Source organism: Exophiala xenobiotica, assembly GCF_000835505.1.
Source record: "Exophiala xenobiotica strain CBS 118157 unplaced genomic scaffold supercont1.1, whole genome shotgun sequence".
Classification (NCBI taxonomy): Eukaryota; Fungi; Ascomycota; class Eurotiomycetes; order Chaetothyriales; family Herpotrichiellaceae; genus Exophiala; species Exophiala xenobiotica.
In genome coordinates this window covers 2093205-2115484 of record NW_013562494.1, presented here as the reverse complement: position 1 = coordinate 2115484, position 22280 = coordinate 2093205, and the positions used below count along the sequence as shown (strand labels likewise).

The following is a 22280-nucleotide window of genomic DNA, read 5'->3' as shown; positions in this document are numbered from 1 at the left end:
CCTTTTGCCGGCCATCCCAAGATTTATGTTATGATACCGCCCTCGCCAACAAGTCAGCAGTTGCGGGATGCTACCTCTTGTGTCGCCTTTGATCGTCTCGCAGGAAGTTTCCCTTGACTTGTTAAGCGGGATTCCTAAGTATCGTCGTAGTCAACCTCCTGAAGCACGGTGGATGAACTCCCAATCATCCTTGAGTAGTCTTGATATATAAACGAGTCCCGAAGTCACCGCTGTCATGGCTGTGGATAAAGCGGCAGGGGCCCTCTATTGGCAAACGTCAGCTCCACCAATTCCGCATCATCAAAGCAATTCGACATGCCACCAAAATGCATTGAACTGCACAGTGACAACGTGTCAGAAGTCAATGCGCCCCAGACTCAATAATAGACTCGAATATCCTGATCGGGGGTCCTTTTTCGTGTCGGAGTGTCCTTTGTTCCATCGTGCGAAAACGGCCTGCGAAACGTAGTGCCTTCTCCCCAAATGACCTCGAGACACATGTCTCAATGGTATTATGACCGGCAACAATAATCTTCAGCAGGATGCCTCCGCTGAAGAATCGCAAACGGAACCGCCTTCGACCAATGAGCAGTCTTCCTCGACGGATATACCTGAACTTGACGACTTTGGACTGCCCAAAAGACCCGTCAGCGCAGCACGGCATGCCCAGTCGGACGATAGTGGCGATGAGAGCGATACGTTCCACGATGCAGAAGCGACGGCTGAACAAGGAGATATAGATCAAAAGGAAAATGGCACAAAGCAAGTACAGGGCAACGACAGTGGTGGGAACGCAGCAGGCACAGTGAACGGCGAAGGGGGTCAAGCAAGCGAGTCTTCTCCAAAGGCACTTGAGGTCGCGAAAGAGGGAGCACCGTTCTCTGCGGATCTAGTGGGTGGGAAAGATGGGGCTTCAGACATTGAGGACGCTGCTCATGCTGTTGCACCCATTGCTGTTCCGCCATCCGACCATGCAGATCTCTCCAATGGTGCCGTAGGGAACAATATTGCCTCTCCGAAGCGGTCGGAAATTTCACCAACTGTGCAAATACCGAAGCGTGAACAAAAATCGGAAGGTCCTGCAATCTCGACGTGGTCTCACCAGACACAGCTTCCACCTGCCAACAAAGATGATGAAGAGGAAGAGGAAGAGGAGGAAGAGTGGCAAGCCATGCAAGCCCTTGACGAGTTTGATGTCTATGACGATAATGGGAGGCTTGTTGCAAAAGGCAACAAACAGACCGAAGAGGAGGCCGACGCCTATGTTGGGCTAGGAGGTGCCGGCAAAGGTTATACAAAATTACAGCTGGATGAAGACGCACAGTCTGCCACTAGCATGGACGAGGATACCAACTATTTGTTCCAGAATGGACAGAAGCCGCAGCGCGTAGAGGACGACGAAGGTGTCGAGGATGAGGAGCAGCGAGACGCTCTTACTCAACTGCAGGCCACAAAAGATCTACTGACTGAAGGCCAACGGATAGCTTACGTGGGCGTGGTACGTCTAACCATCCACAAAATGTTCCACGCCCTTGGAAATCTCGAAAAGACCAAAGGCACGAAAAAGGAGATTACGAAAGCCCTGGAGAACATGGATATGTGGGGTCAGACCATAATGCTTCGATTATACACCCATATGGACATCGACCCAGCTGAACAGGTCATGATCGAACAACTTGCAGAACATGGCGTCGAGCCTTCGGACCTCGTCGCCCCGTTGATGCTCAACGCCAAGGTTGCCAATCCCATGGCTGATAGTAAATCGGAGCAACAGAGGCCGGACTTCTCACGCAACAGAAGTTCCACACCTTCCAGAACGTCAATGAACAGCGATCATGGGCAACCGAAAGCTGTGGAGGGTGACGAAGAAGTCCCAGAAGTACACGGGCCCGAGGACATGCCCCAGTCAAAACAGATAGAGCTGGATTTGCGATGGACTGTCCTCTGCGACCTGTTTTTGATGCTCATCTCTGGCAGTGATTATGATGCTCGCTCACGACGGCTTCTTGAGAGGGTTGCATCGGCAATGGACATCAGTTGGGTACAGATTTGTCGTTTCGAGAAGAGAGTCATTGATGCCTTGGAGATGCAAGAAGATGAGACTAAAGAGAACTGGGACGAGTCCGAGAACCTGGAGAAGAGACGTAAGCTCGGTCTGAAACGAAAGTACATGATGATGGGACTCGCGACTGTTGGCGGCGGTCTTGTTATTGGACTGTCTGCTGGACTACTGGCACCTGTCATTGGAGCGGGTCTTGCTGCTGGATTCACGACGATTGGTGTGACAGGCACTGCCGGTTTCCTCGGAGGAGTCGGTGGTGCAGCTCTGATCACTTCTGCTGCCACTGCAGCAGGCGGAACCATTGCTGTCCGAGCATCAGACCGGAGGACAGGACATGTGAAAACCTTCGAATATCGACCACTACACAACAATAAGCGACTGAATCTGGTGCTAACGGTCTCCGGCTGGATGAATGGCAAAATCGACGATGTACGCTTGCCTTACAGCACCGTTGATCCTATAATGGGCGACATATATTCTCTACTTTGGGAGCCAGAAATGCTGCAGTCGATGGGTGACACCATTAACATCTTAGCAACTGAGGCGTTGACTCAAACCGTGCAACAAGTCCTTGGCAGTACCATCCTAGTTGCCCTGATGGCGTCGATACAACTTCCAGTCGTCCTGTCCAAATTAGCCTACCTGATTGACAATCCCTGGAGTGTCTCCTTGGACAGAGCTAATGCAGCGGGCCTCATTCTTGCCGATTCTCTGATTGACAGACACTTAGGACAAAGACCAATCACCTTGATTGGATTTTCTCTGGGTTCGCGGCTCATCTTCTCATGCTTGAAAGAACTCTCCAACCGAGGAGCCTATGGCATTGTACAGAACGTATATCTGTTCGGCTCGCCTGTTGTCGCGAAGAAGGATGAGTATTTACGGGCGCGATCAGTTGTTTCGGGCAGATTCCTGAACGGCTATGCTTCGAATGACTGGATTTTGGGCTATCTATTTCGTGCAACAGCTGGTGGCATCATGCGTGTTGCAGGTCTCGCTGCTGTGGAAGGCATTCCAGGTATCGAAAACCTTGATGTTAGTAGTATGGTCAACGGCCATATGGCCTATCGTACTGCGATGCCCAGGCTTATGCGAGAAGTCGGCTGGGAAGTGGAGAGTGACGAGTTTACTGAAATTGAGGACCCGGATCCAGAAAACCATGCACGGCGACAGCGAGAGCTCATCCAAGAAATCGACGAAGCGCGTCGAAAGGCGGAGGAAAAGCCCGAAAAGAAACGATTTGGACTCTTCAACCGAGGCAGATTGGCAGAGAAAAAGGGTTGGGAAACATACGACGCGAAAGCAAATGGTCACAAGCGGTCGACAAGCCTAAGCCAGCATCGACCGAGCGGCGAACTCGATGGAAATGTTCTGTTTGATATTGACGCGATTCGAAAGGAGCTAGAAAGCGAAATGATCGAAGTCAGAGAATTGGACAGCACATTACCTCCAATGCAGATCACATCGGTTCAGAACGGCGAGAAGCATGTCGAGTATTTGCGACTTCCACCAGACCTCAAGCCTGAAGAGGTCGCCAGGATGAACCTTCCACCACGTCCGGATGAGGTCGATATTGATTTTGCTCCATCTGTTCCTATACGGCCGGCTAGAGTGTCATCACTTCGGCCGTCGTCGCGTTCCAGCCCTCAATGGTCTCCACGCTCTAGTCCGCAACGCTCGCCCCAGCCTTCTCCGGGCCTTGACGGGCGATCATCTTTTGCCTACTCAGAACCGAGGGAACTGGTCAGCACAATGCCTCCGCTTGCGCTTGATCCGGCCTTATCCAGGACCACAAGTCACAGCACACCGTCACTTGCAAGGCCCGATCTGAAACAGCATGCTACTGCACCCTCGGCTTCTAGCTGGAATCGGCTGTCGACAGCTTCGGCTGAGGGCCGTAGCTCACCAGCGATTGATCTGAACATAGAGCGGAATGCTTGGGCCGATGATGATGACGAGACCTTTGGGCGTGACCGTGGGAGCATCAGCATGACTTTTGAATGAATTTGATCACAAATTCACTCTGCATAGCGAGGCGTTGGGCTCGGAGTTATGTTGCTCATATTTATCCTCGGTATATATTCCATGCCTAAGGCATTCGAGATATGGTTCCACCATCACCTCCACGTTGATATTTCTTGCATGTGTGAATATACCTACTCACCACCTAAGCTGGCACTTTGGGGATCAGCTGCGCCATCCTTTGCCCGCGTGTTGAGATGCTACATTTTCTCAGGTAGTTAGTCGGGTCCGTCGCTCGCTGCTCCCACAGCTGCCGTAACCACAACAACAAAGGCGGCTTGTACTCATCCTTGTCGTGTCAAGAAAGGAGACCGGCCGTGCTATGGAGTAGCTCCTTTATTCGAATATACATTAACAAAGGAGGAGCATGTCCACAACGAGTTCCCTTGTTTCATTCATTGTTCATTTTCTTGTTCATCGAACAATGGACCACAACTGTCTAGTCTTTGTTCAGATCATTGCCTCAGCATATTCGAAACTGCCCATCTGCCATGTTCTCGACCTCGAATTTCCCCTTCTTCAATTCCAAAAGCTACACAATCTCCCGACAGCCTTGCCCTGCCACGGCTATAGTACCGTAAGGTAAGAAAAGCCATACCGCCGCTATGTTCCCAGATCTACCACGCACCTCTACCATCAGTTTCAACCAGCTGGACTGGCCAACTCTGTACGCAACACTGACGACCTTCGTCCTTACAGTCCTGCACCATCCCAATGCCCCGTTCATCGGCCTCTTCATCTTCCGCTACCTCCGCCTGCTCGTCCACATGATAGCCTTCTTCTGCTTGTACAAATCCACACCAATCCCCAGCACCGGCAGTCGCACCATCACCGAGAAAGACGTGACAGTGATAATCCCGACCGTCGAACCCGGCAATCCCGATTTCACCGAATGTCTCGCCTCGGTGCTCGCGAACCACCCGCGCACCATCCACGTCGTCACAGTTGGCGCTGAGCTGCTCGCGCAAGCCCGGAGCATCATCCGGCCGTTCGCGCTGGTCCATCCCAACACAGACATCCACATTACGGCAACCAGCCAAGCGAACAAGCGCCGCCAAATCGCCCACGTCCTGCCCCGTGTGCGCACCTCGATCACACTGCTCGTCGACGACCACGTCTTCTGGCCGTCGCCCCGCTTCGTCGCCACGGCAATCGCGCCCTTCGAGAACCCTTCTGTCGGCGTCGTGGGCACGAACAAGCGCGTCCGCCGCCTCGACACGCCCTTGTTCGGCTTCCGCGCCTTCTGGAACGTCATGGGCTCGCTGTACCTCGAGCGCCACAACTTCGAGATCCGAAGCACCAACGCCATCGACGGCGGTGTCTTTGTCATTTCCGGACGCACATGCGCCTACCGCACGAGTATTCTCCAGTGTCCCGAATTCCTAGCCGGTTATTTGCATGAACGTTTCTTGCTGGGCATATTCGGGCCCCTGAACGCCGACGACGACAACTACATCACGCGCCGCGTGGTCGCTGCTGGGTGGAAGATCAAGATCCAGTACTCGGACGACGCGATGATCGAAACGACCCTGGGCACCTACCCCAAATTCTTGTCACAGTGCCTCCGTTGGGCGCGCACGAGCTGGCGCTCGAACCCGGCGAGTCTGCGGCGCGGGCATGTTTGGCGGACGCAGCCGTGGTGTGTGTACGCCGTGTACTTGACCAGTTTCGTCAATTTCGCCCTGTTCTACGACGCCGCGCTGTTTTACACGCTCAATCGGACCACGTTCGCGGGTGCACAAGCATGGAAACTGCTGGCCCTGTGGATCTTTGCAAGCAAAATGGTCAAGTTGGTGAGTCACTTCACTCGACATCCGAAAGATCTGGTCTATCTGCCTGGGTACATCTGTTTTGCGTATTTCCACAGCCTGATTAAATTGTACGCCCTGCTGACGTTCTGGGTCACAAGCTGGGGTGGACGTGATCTGGACAGTATCAGTCGGAGTGCTAGCCCTGAGATCAAGATCGAAATGGAGAGCTCGGTGCTGCAAGCTGAAGCTGCCAAGCCCAGATGGCACGACGGCGAGACTTTTGCGTTGCCCTTGTCGGCTGACGATGATAGCGATGGTCCAAGCTGGTCGTCTGGCGTTTCGACGGCAAGCAGCCGCGGCAACGGCAGCAACAACAAAGGTATGGACAGACGAGCAATCGTCACGCCCTGGGGCCGTGTGAGTCCAGAAAGCCAGCACCTCCCTGCGAACGTCCTTCTCGACCAGCGCGCTGGTGTGAAATCGCGACGATCGAAGACAAAAACCTGGCAGGACACCACGAAGCAGAGCCACGGTGATGCTGACCATCTCTTCCAGCAAGATACCTTCGACACAGGCGAGGTTGAGCAGAGCGTGCATCAACTTCAAGTCCTGACACCCGAACTCCACGCGCAGGCATTCGACAACACATTTGACGTGCAAGTTTCGCCGTTGACACTCGCACCCGGTGAGTCATGCTATTTTCAAGATCTCCCGCACCCCGTGGTCGTACTACCGACACCCCCTGTGACCCCGCCCAGCAGACCCGTGAAGCCCTGTACCGGTGCCGGCGCCGGCAGACGAGTTCGAATCGAACCATACGCTCGGGCCTGGAGCAGAGCGGATTGCGGCCGACTGCATTATAACGGATCGCGCATGGCGTTTGGCGAGATGTGTGCCTTGGAGGATGACAGATTTGATTACTGGTAAGTTGCCGGTAGGTCATCGATTTCGTGTTGTACGAAGCAGTTTACCGTGAGTGGTAAGAATGGCGTGTATGCTGTATTGTTATTATAGGTTGGTTTTGGGAGGGGGTTGTTGTCACGCTCGGTTGGTTCGGGTCTTCCCTAGACTAATGAGCGTACGGAGTCTGAATCGTGTTGGGATTTGGCCTTTGTTTGGGCATTGAGTAAACGTCCCTGGAGCAGTCTGAATGCTATGACCCTTCTTCCATTTCACTGCGTGTGCACTCAATTGTGCTGAATGGTCCTTGAAGAATGTCTCAGTGCTTCGAATCGTGCAAAAGGACATCGTATCGTGCAAAGACCAGACCACAAGCAGCGCCTCTGGCAAAGGGATAGAATTTCTGGTGGTCTCCCTGGATGTTGTACGTCGGCCCCAATCGGTACCGTGAAGCAGTCCAAGGCTGATTGACAATGAACCAAAATGCTGTCAGCCAGGCAAGTCGCACCTGATACCAATGAACTCACTCCCGACAATCGGTCAGAAGTTGTCAGTGACGACATAGTCTGACCCCTTCGATCGCGGTTTAACGCGTCGAGATAGCAGCCATCCACTTCTGCTCATCTTTCCTGTTCACATAGTCAGAACCAATTCTAAAAGTTGCCGCAGCGAAAGAGACCAAGTAGACTCACCGGTCAAAATGCAACAACATCCCGAGCACGGGGATTAATTGCTTCTGATGACCCTTATCCTTCTGCTCCAGAAATTGCAGTAGCACGTTTTTCAGATACACGTAATCAACCGTTCCTTGACTGAGTCCTCCACCTGTCGGGGTTTCACTTCGGCTCGTCGCTGTCGATAACAGCCTCTCTTTAGGCGTGGGCGATCTCGCACTTGACGAATCGATGGATGTCCGCGAGCTAGGTACTCCAGAGTCAAGGCCTGTTGCGGCCCGATTTGACGCTCGTGGACCTTTAGCACCAGCTTGGGCGGTCTTTAGTTCTTCGGTGAGATTCTTGTTTGCTCTGGTCAGCTTCTCAACACGATCTTTAGCTTCATCTGCCATCCTGCGCAGATCCATTTTCTGACCATCAAGCTCACGAACTTGCCGCTCACTTTCATCCAGCGCCTCACGAAGCCCAGCCATCGCAGCTCGGACTTCCTCCACCTCTTTAAAAGCACGAGAAGCCGCTTGTTCATGCTCGCCTCTTCTCCTCTTCCATTCACGTTGGCGTATTTCCAGCTCTTCTTTCTCATCTTCCACAACCTTGAGCGCCCGTTGGGCATCTCGAGCTTTACTCCGCGCTTCTTCGACCTCGCGCATCATGCGCCTGCTGCTGACGCTCGCCTCGTCCTCCACGCGGTCACGTTCCTCAATTGCTATATCCATGCGTTCTTTCATTTCGCGAATTCTGGATTCGGTGCCGGTTTCTGCTTGATCTAGCAGCATCCGCATGGTCTGGCCTTCCCTTGTGCGCTCTGACAGCATCCGTTGCGCCTCGGCCAGCTCTTCTTCTAGGCTGTCCGCGCGAGTAGTGGCTTCGCGAGCTTGCAAGTTCAGCTCATGCGTCTGATCTCTCAGTGACTGGACCAAAGACTGAGAAGACGAGTGTAAAGCAGTCTTCATGGATATTTCTTCCCTCAATGCTGTCGCTTCTCGGTTGTGGAGGGATATTTGTTCTTCTAGGTCGCGCAGTTTCGCCCTGAGCATTGTTGACTCTTCCTTTGCTTTCGTGAGGTCGTTGGTCAATTGCTCAGACGACGCTGCTGCCTCTTGACGTCGGGATTCCGCCATCCGGAGATCCGCTTCTGTCTTCTCCAGGTCCTTTTCAAGTCTATTCCGTGCCTTTGCCTCCTGGTCTATCTTCTGCTGCAAGACCTTGATTTCTGTGTCTTTGTCGCCAAGTCTTTTGCTGAACCCCTTAAGCTCAGCCTTGATATCTTCATGACGGGCTTCAAGCCTGTTGAGCTCGCCAGCCTTGTTCTTCAGATCTTCCTTAGCAGACCTGAGTTCGGCGACCTCATTTCTCAGGCTTCGCAACTCAGGTTGTGCTTTTGACAGCAGATCCTTCAGATCTGTAATGTCCTTGAAGCGACCCGCGGCTAGTTGCTCAGAAGCGGCAAGATCATTCTCCAAGGTAGAGCATCGACTTTTGAGCTCGTCGAATTGTTCCAGTATTTCTTTATGTGCTTTCTCCGAGTCTGCGCCTGTTGCAGCCGCATTACGAGCCTCGATTAGCTCTTTCTCAAGCTTGTCAACAGACTCTTGCAGCCGTTGTTTCTGGTTTTGCGCTTCCTTCAAGGCGTCACGCGCTTCAACATGTTCCTCGCCCTGATGTAAGAGGTCATCACGTAATGTCTCGATCTCCTCTTGCAATTCTTCTTGATCTTTCAATTGCTTGGAGAGACGGTCAATTGTGTCGGTCTTGGTAGTCAGTTCCACTTGGAGACTGGCAATCTCTCCTTCCAGCCTGGAGATTGCTCCCTGGGAAGCGTTATCAGTCCGGGCCACGCTCTCTTCGACGTCAGCGAGATTTTCGGACACCTTGACTGGTGTTTCGAGCTCGCCATCTTCCGTGGGAGCAGTCTGGCCCTTGCCTTTCTTCTTTTTCTTGTTTTTCTTTTTAGATGTACCGGTAGCCGCCTCTGAAGGAGCAGGCGAGGGCCTCCCCGATTCTGCCGTCGTCTTTTGAGACGGGGTTTTCTGCAAACCGAAATTCTCTGCGAGATAATTCACGACATCCTCGCGCGTACGCAGTGAATCGAGTTTCGTGTCTTTGTTGTCGTTGAGGAAGCCGAATACTGTGGTTGATGGTCGCTTTGAAAAGTCCTCTTGGTTCCTTTGGATCTCTGACTTCAAGTCTGCGACTGTTTTCTCCGCCGTGTCTAGTTGGTTGCGTAGAGAATCCATGATGCCTTGCATGGTTGCAAGCTTCTTTTCGCTAGCTCCTTCGTTGTTCTTTTGCGCGGCTTCTTGTCGTTCGGTGGATCTGTACATTGCCAACGTGTCTTCAAGATCCTTCACGATAGAATCCTTCTGCGCGAGCTTCTCGTTCAATATATTTACGTTCTTGTCGTTCGACTCGATTTGTGCTTTCAGTTCCGTGTTGTCTGATTCCAAATCACGTATTTGATTCTGTAATTGTTGCACTCGCTCAGAAGCTTCACTCTTTTGACCTTGCAGCTGATCAAGTTCCTTTTGCAGGTCCTCTGCTCTGCTGGTATCCGACGCAGCTTTGGACTCGAGGTCGTCGATCTTCTTCTGCAACTCTGAGTTGGTCTGGTCGAACTTGTCCTTAGCCTCGCGAAGGGCATGTAGTTCCCTCGTGGCGGTCTCGAGACTCTCCACCATGCTTTCGGTAGATTCGCGTGCGACTTTCAGATCGTTGTGTAAATTGGTAACCTGCTTTTTCAAATCTTCCACCTCGATTTGACGCTCGTGTAACTCGGATTCTAGCTTTGTGTGTTCGGACTCGTAGGAGAAGAGATCTTCCGAGCTGTCCTTGGGCCGTTCTGACACGGCCTTCGAGCGAGGAGAAAACAGCGAGAAGCTTGCAATTCGGGATGAAGTAGATGCGGGCGATTTTGCTCCATGATCTGGTTCGGTGATGTCTTTAGCGGAAGTATCGTCACTCGCCACCACAGTGATAGGTATTGGTTTCTCTGACTCTGAGGAGCCCTGCTGGTTTGACTCGGCTTTGGCTTTAAGGTCTGTAACTTCACTGCGCAGCTTCCCAGTGTCTTCTTCAGCAGCCTGGAACTTCTTCTTGTATTCGTCTCGATCCGTTGTCACACGCTTCAGCTCGTCCAGCACCATATCGCTCTTCAAGTTTATCTGGTTAAGATATTCAACCAAAGCTCCCGGGTCGTTGATGCTCGTTAAAGGTGTGTTCTCCCTTAGCGAGGCTTCGAAGGACTCGATCGATTGGATTCTCGAGTGGGCCGTCTTATAAGCCTTTAAGAGTTCCGCATATTTGACTTCCATACGATCAAGCTTGCGCAGCTTCACCCGGACTTCGGTCGGCAGCTCTTGAGAGCGGATAGGGAGAGCAGTGCCGCCATTGGAGTCTGATGGCTTCCCATCGATGCTGGCTCTCGCTGGATCCTCTGTCTCCTTCTTGGTCTCTTGTCCATCACTTTCTATGGCCACTGTTTCCTTCTCTGTTTCTTGCGCTGCCTCATTCTTCACATCAGGCTTTGGAGTGGCTACCCTGCTTGGCCCAGCGCTCTCATCGTCTCCAATGGCAAACTCAGGCTCGAATTGAGCAGGGTCGGGGCCTTTCTCGGTGGAAACGTTGCTCGTGTCTCTTTGCTTCGAGCTGGCTCGTTGGGCAGTGCCATCCTGGGCTTGCGGCCGTCTTCGTGGAGGATTTCGTGAGGGTGGATTGCTAAGGCCAACCTGGCGCTGTCGGGCTTGCTCTTCGGCGATTCCCCTGTCTATGGCGCCCTTGAGGCGCTGACGGCGAAGTTAGGACGGTGCGCATGGTCAGCGACGAAGAACTCCTACCTGAAACATATCCAGCTTTGCGGTAGAGAGGCTATGACCAGCCCAAAAGCAACGTGAAGAAAGTCCGCCCGGTAATGGAGCGCGTTCATGGAAAGATCAGGGTCTCCGCAGTTGGATACTTGACGCGGAGGAACATTCGGAGTCAATAATAAAGAACGTCTCCATCACCTCCTGCTTCTTCATTTTCTGGGGAACTTGTACAAAAATTTTCCTGCTAGCCAGGAAATATCGTCTGCCCTCTGTCTTGGCCTCACTCTGCTCTATCTTCTCTATGGCTAAACATGGGGGCGGTCGGGCCTTGAAAGGAACATCAAGCGACGCGGCCAGCATTTGTGTTCTTCATGTGCCCACAAGATTCGAAGTTGCCAAAATGCACTTTTTGCAAGTGACCACAACAGCCCTCCTCCTTATTCATCGCTTTGCGGTGCATGAATCCTTGGCTGAGTGCTGATGGAGTTCCTCCTGCGTTGAGTGTAGAGGTCTTCCTAGCCGACCTGTAACAGTCCTTGACCTGGGCGTCACATCCCGCCTTGACCACAGCTCTTTTATACTGCTGTAACTGATTCTGCTCATCATGGAGTCTCGGTAATGTGTCAACCTGGCGAAGAGGAATCCTCATCTAGTTCACAATTAAGCCGGAGCGCTTCCTTGAGCTGGCCGTCGAAAGACACCAGTGGGTGGAATGGGCTTGACTTAGATGGACTGACATCCGTGTGCCCGTCAGACTCCTTTTCCAGCCTTTGCCGTTTCCTTGTGTAGACAATATCATGCTCGTCCATATCTTGCAAGCTTATTTCAGAACCACGTTCGCTCCTCTAGCAGCCAGGTACTGGTCCGGCGTACCCTGCGGCAAGCTTCTCACCACCGCAAATATCTCTGCATCGTAGTATCTCAGCTTCGTCTTGGGGTCGGTGTATTTGGCAGGTAGGCCCGTAATGTCGCAGTAGTGCTTGTGGTTTGCAGGATGTAGGCTCGGGGCGCTCTCGATGTTGGTATACGTAACTGCAGGTCCCCCGAATCCACCACCCAAGCCGGTTGTAGCCTTCTGCAGATTCCTCTCCAGCACCAGGGTACTCAAGCTCTGTGTCGCCTGTGCCATGTTCACTGGCCTTGATGCCGCAGAAGAGTATGCAGGCGTGGCGGCGCCATCTGAGGTGCCGCCTGTTGCAGGCACGGGTGTAGATGCGCCGGAGTTATTCTGCGTTGCAAGGACTGAGGCTTCTTTACGCTGTGTCTCGGATATGATCTGCTTGGTATTCTTGTTTCTGCGGCCACTGGGTCTCCAATTGGGATTTCGAAAGGGTTTCAGAGTGTAGTATATGTCCATCTGATCGAGGAGTTGCTGGTGGGAGTCGTCGGCGGGTTGAGGAGTTGAGGGAGGCATTGTATGAGAGTCTCCGGGACTGTCCAAAGATTGTGGGATAATCGCGTGGCGATGAGAAGTCGTAGATGTTCAGGTCGCTTGAGAAGAATGGTCAGAAAGGGCAACAGCAGGAGTCGGTGCGAGAATTACATTAAGGTACGCTGCATCAGAATACTGTAGCGAGCGATCTTGAATACGTGCTCCGCACGGTTGAAGCCGCCGAGCACAAGTGACCTTTCACAATATCACCTTCATTTCAACTCAACATCGTACCACCAAACCGTACCATATACACTAAGTCTCTTATTAAAGCATCACGTCCAGTATTTACCATGCACATCAGTCGTCGTTCATTCCGCTCGACTACTCTACAGACAGGAACAAGCTATCCAACCTTCTGATGCGCTTCTGAACGGACAACCAAATCTACCCGGCTGAGAAGTCGATCCTTTGCTTCAACCTGTCTGAGCCTTGACAGCCTCGCTCACAGCGTCTTCCAAGGAGTCCATGTCATCCTCAGCATCAATGAGATAGTTGTCCCGCTTCTCGTACAGAGTACCGCCTTCTGCCCATATTCTTCTCAGCGTGAACAGCGTCGCGAACGGGTTCCCAGCCTCCACTGCTTCATGCTCCATCTTCTTCAGCTCCTCTATGCTGGTGTACGATACCTTCCAAGGTTGGCCACCAGTCTTTGTCTCGAAAGCCTTGAGGATCTCCTTGTTGGTTGCTGTGAATGAGTTCACTCGCAACGCCTTGTTGCGGCTTGCTTCGGGATGAAGAGCAGCATGGACAACCAATTTACCGACACTACCCCAGCAGTTGTCAGTGCATCGGGCTTTGAGCCTCAAAGCTTGAGTGTACTTACTCTCGCATGGTCGTGAAGCTGATCTTGGTATTCTCGTCACCTACCAGGACAGCCTCCTTGTTCTTGACATCAAATGTCCCAGCCTGCTTGAAACGCTCATTGTTGCTCAAGAAAAGGTCCGAGTATGGCCCTGTGACAACGTAGGTATGATCTAGGTTGTCGCACTTCCGCAACGCCGCTCGGACTTTCAACTTCTTCTGATGCGGTATTTCATTGGCAGAAGCCGGCGAGTACTCGATATCAGTCCCGTATTCGGACGGGAAGAACCTCTGGACTGAAGAACTCTCATTGGCAAGTCGAACCAGCTCGACCTGTTGCTCGATGACATTTCTGCCCACAGCCGAGATAACTGTGTCGATGTCTGCACCCAGATTAATCAGGCATTCTCCGCGATATCATCAGATGCAGAGGCACCCACCCTGATAGGCCTTGACTACATCCTCAGAGTTTGTGACATCTCCGATAATGACTTCTATGCCTTGCTTCTTCAGAGTATCGATTTGGTCGGCCTTAGTTTGCACAGTCCCATGCGAGGTGAAAATGGCAATGCGATCGAACTTGTCCTTGTTTTCGACGATCGCTTGCGTGATATATTTTCCGATCAGGCCTGTTGCTCCAAAGATTAAGAGCTTCTTACATGCCGTTGGCTTATCTGGAGGCATTTTACACAGTCTTGACTCTTGAGCCGATTCTTCTGTGTCTGAAGCCGTCGATATCCTTTCGAGGGGAGTAGGCCAGCTCCTTTGCGATCATTTAATAATCCGTCGATGAGCTCTGCCCCTCTTTCTCCAAGTCTCAACTTCAAGCGCCCTATGACGGTTGACTACATGCTGAAGCTGCTAAGAATGGAATTAAAACCTGTAAATACCATCAGTGTAAAGTTATTGTGCTGTATTGATGTCTATTCTGCCCTGCCCATTACTAGCATAATATATAATCGCAGCCACCGCAATGCGAATGCGCCGTGCTGAGCTGAATGCGTCAGCCAGCCCAGAGTTCGACGTCACAGACTAGGCCGTTGCTCATCTAGAACCACATTCCAACAATGCTCAACGAGAGCCCAACGATCAATCCCGTCAAGCTATTCCGCACATCAACGGAGCTGGCAGCATTAGAGCCAGCTGACGTGGCACTGGCTGTTTCGCTGGATGAAGATGTGGCCTGAGAAGACCCTCCTGTAGCTGTAGCAGTAGCTGTCGCAGTCGCCTCGGCCGTTTCGGTGCTGCTGGAGGTGGTGATCGTGACAATCTCTGTGCCGGAAGTTGATGCAGTCTCCGTCGCGGTCGTACTAGCTGTAGTCTCGGAGCTCGTAGTCACGACCGTCTCTGTGCTGGAGGTCGATGTAGTCTCCGTCACGGTCGTGCTGCCGGATGTCTCAGAGCTAGTAGTACTCGAAGGTGCAGCCTCGCCGTTCTGGACTTGGAACCAGTTGGCGCCAACAGGCGCGGGCAAGTTAGCCGCTTTGGCAAATCCTGCCATGTCGAAGCCGATTCTCGCCTGGGTATTAGCAGGTGGGAAGAAAGACGAGAATTCGTCTGGAATGGAGAAATCTTCGAATTGTCGATATAATAAGAGAGTGTATCGGTGAGGGCCGTCACCTGCTGGTGGGCTTGGAGCAATGTACTCGACAGTCCCTGCTGTGGTGGCGTTGTCGGCATCTGTTGAGAAGTCGGAGAGCACTTCAGATGCACCAGCAAGATTGGGCTGGAAGAAGTGAAGGAGTTGCACGCGCGTTCCGTCATCCGATTTGACATCTTGGTCAACCATGAACAGCATATAAGTCAGCGTCCTGGTCGAGCCTTGTGGTCCAGATACTGTTGGTGCATCCTGAACGTCTGTAGAGCATGGTCAGTTGGGATAGTCACAAGAATGCTTCATCGATTTTAGTAGACGTACCATCCAGAGACATTTCTTGACCCGGGTCGATGAAGCTGGTCGAGGAGCTCTGGAAATCCACTGCTAATTCCGTGTCGACTTGCACAGGGAAATCAGGTGCCGATTGAGCGCTCACAGCGGCGGCCAGCGCCAACACTACCAAAAGAGAGGACGATTTCATCTTAGCGACTGATAGCAAGGAGATCTCAGAGAAAAATGAACAGGAAAAACAACAAGAACTATCCTTCCCATCGTGCTTGTTATCGAAGAGCCATGTCTCCTCCTGACACTATTGATAGCGTCAGAGCAGTGGCTTGGTAGTATATTTCGTCGTGGCCAAGATGAGGTTGACGGAGCCTGTAGCGCTTGCGAGACGCCCATAGTTTTGAGATTGCGGCGTGGTGTTTCAACTTCCACACTAGTCATTCGCCGCAAGCCTCGATTGTTGTGTGGCAGTACGGGGTCACGATGTCGATTAATTCTCACATTTCTCCGGGGTGATGTTGTCTGCTCAGGAGCTTGAAACAGGAGTCGCGGATGATCGCCCACCCGGCGGCCACAAGCCAGGGGGCGAGGAGGCGAGCTCGCGAGCATACACTGACCTTGGCAACACTCGGTAAAGTGATTCTTGAAGTCGCTTCAAGTTGTCGCTTTGACTTCCCCCTCTATAACAGATCTGCCCTTAAACTTTTGCTGTATGGGCCTGCAAATGACTGCTTGAGAGGGGTACATGTTAATGACGCAGGAACTACGTCTTCGAGAGTCGAGGTCGAACTTTGCAGCGGTACCTCCAGTGAGAAACGTGGGCTATCCCATGTCCAGCTGCCTCTTTCTTTGACGAATATTCGACTTGAGTATCATTTCGTATCATTGTTTTACATGCAGCTAATTCTATATCTGGATAGATCCTTCACCTGTGCTGCGTAACCAACAAGACCCAACCAATGAACCTGTAAGCCCCCTTTGAATTTGCTTCATAATAGCATCTGCCCTGAGCGTGTGTACGCCGTGTTTTTCCGCGCCTCGGGCCTCGTTGCAAGTGTCTGGCTCTCGAACCTGGTTGTTCATACTTCTGACTGTACGAGGACGGCCCCATGCTTTGGTGTTCGACAAATACGCAATCATTGCGGCTGGCAGTTGCAACTTGCGCTCAAGGTCACTTGAAAATACTGCCACGTGTGGCGCAGCGGTATTCATCAAGGCTGCATAATGTCTTCTCCATTTCTCGGCCTCTTTGAGGGGAAGTACTCACCTAGATATGCGGCTTTTCGCTTGACCCCTCTTTCATCCGAGTCGTAAGGCGTGATCCCAAGTAAAGGCTTGAGTTGGTCAACATGCCTTTGCGGCAGATGATAGAACGCCGTGAGTAGCAGTTCTGTGGCAGGAGTCCCGCTCGGTGCGCACGCGGTGCTGTTGGCGCCGTACATCAGATATAGGTTGCAGACTTCGAGCCACGAGACGTCCGTTGACCAGCGAGTGGTTTGATTATTCACACGCTCGTCGACTTTGGCCAAAACCTCTTCCCATGGCGTCAGAAGTGCCGGGTGTCTCCGCTCGTTGGGATCGAGTCCTGACCGTAGAAGGAATGCGATCATCGACTGATGCACCGTATCGTTACCGTGGCAGTGAATTGTTGCATGGATGAGAAGCGGAGTGCGGGATGAACGGTTGACTTCTTCAAGGCAAGGACCGATCTTCGCTCGGACAAACAATGTCATGCCTAGAGCAATTGCGTAGGTGAGAAATGTAGTAGGACAGCGTGAGCAGGGAGGCAGGCCATGTTGCATTCCGGAACACCAGTGCTTTGTTCCCATTTGCGGGCCATGCAAGGCGGTGCACACGCGATCGAGCTCCTCGAGCAGTTGAATCGGGGCAACTCCTGTGCTGCTCTCAGCCTGTCCAGCGAACCGGACTGTAGATTTTACGTGAGAAGTTACTTTCGAGTCCCATTTGCCCGGATTGAGAGTTGCGTGGTACTTAAGAGACAATAAAGAGCCTCGGGCCAAGCAGACGCTGGAGTCGAAGTCGGAGTTGTTGGTGCGAGCGAGCAGGAACGCCCAAACATCCGGTTTCTCCAGAAAGTCACGAACTGTCAGATGAAGATATTGCACCGGGTAAGAGCTCAAGCCGAGTTGTGGGGCAGGTTCTGGGCTGGGTGTTGGATGCGGCGATCTCTCAGGAGTAACATCTCTGGCAATCCGTCTGGGGATCCCGGGAGATGCTTCGGAGTCGTCAAATTCGACGCTGTGAACCAAGTCTTCTGGGCTCGATATAGGCATCACATGACCATCTTTCAGCGTGGGATTAAGTCTTCCACGTCCTCTTAGGGAGTTGGCCACGTCGCACGATAGATACGGAGGCCGTGATGTGGACTTCTCAGCTGCTGTGTTGTTTCGTAGAGGACGTTCGTTTTGATGATTTAGGTCTCGAAGATTCGACACAAGAGAAGGTCTCTTGCGGTAGCGCTTTTTTGGCTGTGACGACCAGGAAGAGATACTGTCGCCGTTCGCAGTTCCATCTTGTTTCGATCTGCACCGTACTTCTTGAGCTGCTGATGTGAAGAAAGATGGGCCAGAAGTCGTTTTTATGGCTGAAGGACCATTGCCCAAAACTTCCAGGAGACCAGCGGTCCTGGTCTTGACACGAGCCTTGATAGAATCGAATCTAGACTCTGCGCAAAATGGATCCAGACTGCCGACGGAGGTCGACAAGCACAACGAGTCATCACTGTCATCGGCAAAGGACAATTGTAACGCCGAGATTTGCTCCCCTGCTTGGTACGTGATTTGGAACAACCTCGAACCTTGGTCGATGTAGAAACGTGGCCGTATGCTGGATAACATGAGCTGGAAGAGATCCTCAAGTTCAGGCGGCAACTGACGAAGCCTCGTCTCGAGGTCAGACAACTGATCCCTATTTGCCAGGCCTTGCTGCAATGACCGCACGACCAAAATGACCCAAAGGAAGACCCCTGAGGACATGTCGACGACTTTCTGGACAAGATCTTCAACCCGGACGGGCTGCTGGCCAGAAAAGTCCTGGAACCGCTTACTCTTCGCAAGATTCTCGAACACATAGAGCTTAATGTCTCCAGCAGTGAGATCTTGGAGGCGGAGTTGGGGGCAAGGTCCGTACACGTCCTCGAAGCTAACAAGTGGCCTGCTGGAGAGACAGATTTTGACATTGTCGATCGAGACAAGTTGCTGAACGATCGAGATTATATCCTGGTGCTCTCCATCGAACTCGTCGAGACCATCAATAAAGATACACCACTTCGCTGGAAACTGGTGATGAGACATGATGGTGGTGAGAAGTTCTCGAAGTCCTTGGAAGGTCCAAGAGTACCATTTGACTGACAAAATCTCCAGAAGAAAGCTCGGTTGGGCCTTTACTTCTTCCCATAATTCAGGAAGAACGATTTTGACCAGTTCTGGGTGTTGGGTGAAAATCTGGTGTACAAGGGAGCTGATTAAACCAGCTTGAGTCTTTTGGAATTCCGCGCCTAAATTCCAGCAGAAGAAATGCGCAACGACCAAAGAGTGATCACCTGCCCATTCTTGAAGGAGCTTCGCGGTTTTTGTATCCAAAGTGACATATTTCATGAGGGTGGATTTCCCAGAGGCCGCCTTACCATGAATCCAATAGATTCCGGTTCCTGATCGTAGCCACGCGGGGAAGCTGCTCCAGGGTGAGGTCTTACTTTGACGTTCTTCGAATATCCAGGAGAATGTTTCGGCGTGCCGCTCCGATATTGCTTCGAGGCGAGAGTCCACATGGTTCACAAATAGTGTATTCGTGATCGTCCTCAACCACAGCTGCTCTAATTGCTCAGAGTTGCGGTGGTCCTCCGGCACTTTGAAGCCGGGCTTAGAAAAATGCTGCATGTATGCTTCCATTAACCCCTTGAATACAGATAGGGCACTTCTTCCCCCTCTGGAAGTTGATTTGATGGTTGGAAATGCCTGACCTATGAACGGTGTGTCTGCAGGGTCCGGATCACTATAATCGTAAATGTTGCTCCTCTGTACCTGTTTCGTCAAATCCATTATCGCCCGGCGCACAGTCATCTGGTCTTGCCAATTCTGGGAGCTCGTATGCTCAACATCCTGCCTGGGATTGCGGTTAGCAAAGCCAAGGAAACTGATCGAGGAGTGGACTGGCTTAAGTGACACCATGGCCCTCAACTGAATCTGGTCTTTGATCGTGGTCAACCGAGTAGCCATCCCATCGACTTCAGGTTTGGACCACACGCTCTTGACAGCCTGCCTAAGGCTTTTCCACCGACGAAACCGTCCCTGAACCTTGGCCTTGTTCATTTTCTGCAAAAGTTGAGCTGCAACTTCGTTGGCGGCAGTTGAGAGTTCGTGAAGTGCCCTATCATCATCGTTGAGCTTGGCTTTTTGATTGAACGGCGACGAGGCAACCTGAAGCTTGTTCTGCAACAACAGCATGTCGTTGGCGACGAGCTCCAGATCGCCGTGGTCGGAGTGAACCCCATCACAAGAGTGATAGATTTTGTTGCCCTTTGAGACAACCCGGAGCGCAAAGTCGACTATGTTGATGATACTGGCGGCCAGCCCAATGGCAGTGAAAGGCTCCATGATTATGTATGATCGTGAGGCTGAACTTTGAGTCGAAGTCCAGAGCTGGACCTTGTGTACTGGTGCGAGACAGATGTGATCCCACCGCTTATACTGCTTGGGATATATAAGCGCATGCCGTCGTCTGGATCCCACAGACAGGCCATGCAGCTAATGAAAGCTGAAAGAAGAAGATCATAATGAGGCTGCCAGTAGAACTTGAATGAGGGGAAGTATGTTGCGCTAGTATATTGGCCCTGAATTGCACCAATCGATCCCCTAACAGTGGGAGAGCAGCATGATAACGAGGCAGACACCGGGGCTGAGCAGACATTGAGAACGTCAGGAGCAAACTATGCAGTGTCCAGTACGTTCAGTGAATCCAGATTTGATGGAGATTGCCGCCACCGCATCCTCCAAATTCGATCGATGGCTCAATCCCCTTCGACCAAGAACGAAAACATGTTGTATCTCCTGCACGTAGAATATTTGACGAATCAAGACAAATGGAGCCTCTTGCGCTGCCCTTACAGCTGCGGTTCCTGCGCGGGCCGTACTTCGCAGGCTGTGATGGCTCGTAACCTCAGGGCAAGATCCTATGATGTTCCAATGCCTTCGAGATACTCTGGGAACCTGTGGAAGAGGCTTGTAAGTTCTGATTGCATGACCCACCTAGATAATCATCGACTTGGGAATTGGGTTTGAATATTGTCTCTGGCGAAAAAGCAATGAAGGATCCTGAAAAGACTCAGCAAGAAGTTGACCAGGCACTCAAGACAGGCGCAGGTACATCCCGAATGTCTTGGCATATAGCGTCAATTGTTTACATCTCCCAATTGATGTCTCTGATGTGTCACCTGGCTCGTGTGAAGCGACAACGCACGTTTATTGATTCATGTCCACCATACCGAGGGCCATCATCTAGGACGATAGTACAGTCGTCGTGAACTCATCGTCAAGGTTCGAAGCTATGGTAGATGCCCCGCCCGCGTTTTCATCAATGCGACTGCTTACGCGCATCAATAGGAGAGCCCGCATGAACAACAACAGAGCCTCCTCCTCTCCCGAATCATCACGAACATTGTATGAACACATCCTAGGGAAGCCTTACAGCAAGTTTTGACGCAGACACAGGAGAAACTGAACGAGGCCGTGGCGATGATGAACAAGAACCTACAAGTATGATAAGATCAGAGGCTGATCCGAGTGGTATGATGCTGAAAGTCGGCTTGCAGGAGGTCAATATACAAAACATGAACGTCGAGCTTGTCGCCCAGATGTTTAAGAACTACCAGTCGAACGTGCTGTTCCATCTCGAGGGTTCGTTGACATGGCGTAGGCGGCTCTGCTATGCGTTGCGCTGACAGACTACTAGCGACTGAGAATTTGAAGGATCCTATTTGAGGGCCTTTGGCATGCCCTGATGCGGAGATCCTATTAGCAGGCAGGCAACACATTACGGGCTGGCGACAGACCACGAAACGATACGAGCGACCGCAGAGCTAGTGGGGGCTTTGTTTGCCAGTTCTGAGGAGTTGCAATGCAGCGGTACAGCCAGGGAGATCATGCAAAGTCCGGCCTTCCTCGCTGTCACCAATCGCGAAGCAGAGGCCGGGCAAATGCAGAGGAAGGTGGCGGGAAATGACGCCGGCACGACGTTCAAGGAACCAGTGCCCCCTGAAACAGGCAAGCTTTGAGCAGTCACTGTCAGCATGATACAGGTGGCATGGAGCGCAAGCCGAGGTCAAGGCTCTCGATAAGCGAGATGGCACCAGTCAACGAGTCGACGAGACAGCTCGTGACCATCCTTTGTTGAAGTTATCAAAGCTTCCAGCGGTTGCTGAGCTTGCCCAGCATTTGTACACAAGCACCGATGGACTATCAGAAGACAGCGACGAACAATTCTTGCCTTGCATTGCCCACAAAGGTCAGTACTCATTCAAGAATATAAACACTGTGCAGATCAGAAGCAAGATCAATATCCTCCAAGAAGTCCGAAAATCTTACCTTTAGAAGGCATTCCCCAAGATATCTTATGGAAGCGTGGTCAGTATATGGAACCAGCGATCTCGGTCTTCTAGATCAAACGAGCGACATACGCCCTCAGCTTAGCTAAGAGTATTGCCTTCTGCATGCACTGTCCTGCCTACCTCTTCTGTGCTAATGATGTTGTGGTGAGCTCACGGCGGGAATGGGCAAGGTGGAACGAGCAGTTCGCAAGAGCCCTTGTGCAGCTCGCTTGGCTGGTTGCGAAGGTTGTTTCCTCTGACAGTGTCGACACCACCCGTGGAATGTATGGCATAGGGCTCTTCGGCTTCTAAAGTCCCTTGTTTCGGCGTTGTGATGGTGCTCAGT

At 52.0% G+C, this 22280-nt stretch overlaps 7 protein-coding genes across 8 annotated transcripts; 2 read left to right on the top strand and 5 right to left on the bottom strand.

Moving 5' to 3' along the window:
* Positions 1–311: 311 nt before the first annotated feature.
* Positions 312–4465, top strand: PV05_00812 (uncharacterized protein). Its single transcript, XM_013465737.1, has one exon. It carries the CDS (start codon positions 515–517, stop codon positions 4064–4066), a length of 3552 nt encoding a protein of 1183 aa, XP_013321191.1. The 5' UTR covers positions 312–514; the 3' UTR covers positions 4067–4465.
* Positions 4466–11343, bottom strand: PV05_00810. 2 transcript variants are annotated; one of them, XM_013465735.1, is made up of 3 exons: positions 11243–11343; positions 7428–11191; positions 4466–7364 (listed from the first exon to the last, which is right to left on the bottom strand). In XM_013465735.1, exons 1-3 carry the CDS (start codon positions 11249–11251, stop codon positions 7322–7324), a joined length of 3816 nt encoding a protein of 1271 aa, XP_013321189.1. In that variant the 5' UTR covers positions 11252–11343; the 3' UTR covers positions 4466–7321. The 2 variants fall into 2 exon arrangements, with proteins under 2 accessions (XP_013321189.1, XP_013321188.1); XM_013465734.1 differs by having other exon boundaries at positions 7428–11343.
* PV05_00811 (uncharacterized protein) lies at positions 4690–6762 on the top strand (the record flags this gene model as incomplete). Its single annotated transcript, XM_013465736.1, has 1 exon — positions 4690–6762. One exon carries the CDS (start codon positions 4690–4692, stop codon positions 6760–6762), a length of 2073 nt encoding a protein of 690 aa, XP_013321190.1.
* A 61-nt stretch (positions 11344–11404) lies between the features above and the next one.
* PV05_00809 (uncharacterized protein) lies at positions 11405–12756 on the bottom strand. Its single transcript, XM_013465733.1, has one exon. It carries the CDS (start codon positions 12624–12626, stop codon positions 12033–12035), a length of 594 nt encoding a protein of 197 aa, XP_013321187.1. The 5' UTR covers positions 12627–12756; the 3' UTR covers positions 11405–12032.
* Positions 12757–12893: 137 nt separating this feature from the next.
* On the bottom strand, positions 12894–14206 carry PV05_00808 (uncharacterized protein). The gene is made up of 3 exons (XM_013465732.1): positions 13889–14206; positions 13471–13831; positions 12894–13412 (listed from the first exon to the last, which is right to left on the bottom strand). Exons 1-3 carry the CDS (start codon positions 14130–14132, stop codon positions 13061–13063), a joined length of 957 nt encoding a protein of 318 aa, XP_013321186.1. The 5' UTR covers positions 14133–14206; the 3' UTR covers positions 12894–13060.
* Positions 14207–14380: 174 nt separating this feature from the next.
* On the bottom strand, positions 14381–15663 carry PV05_00807 (uncharacterized protein). The gene is made up of 2 exons (XM_013465731.1): positions 15367–15663; positions 14381–15305 (listed from the first exon to the last, which is right to left on the bottom strand). Exons 1-2 carry the CDS (start codon positions 15524–15526, stop codon positions 14497–14499), a joined length of 969 nt encoding a protein of 322 aa, XP_013321185.1. The 5' UTR covers positions 15527–15663; the 3' UTR covers positions 14381–14496.
* An 878-nt stretch (positions 15664–16541) lies between these two features.
* Positions 16542–19946, bottom strand: PV05_00806 (uncharacterized protein; the record flags this gene model as incomplete). The annotated part of the gene is made up of 1 exon (XM_013465730.1): positions 16542–19946. The coding sequence occupies one exon, from the start codon at positions 19944–19946 to the stop codon at positions 16542–16544; it is 3405 nt and encodes a 1134-aa protein (XP_013321184.1).
* Between the last annotated feature and the right edge of the window lie 2334 nt (positions 19947–22280).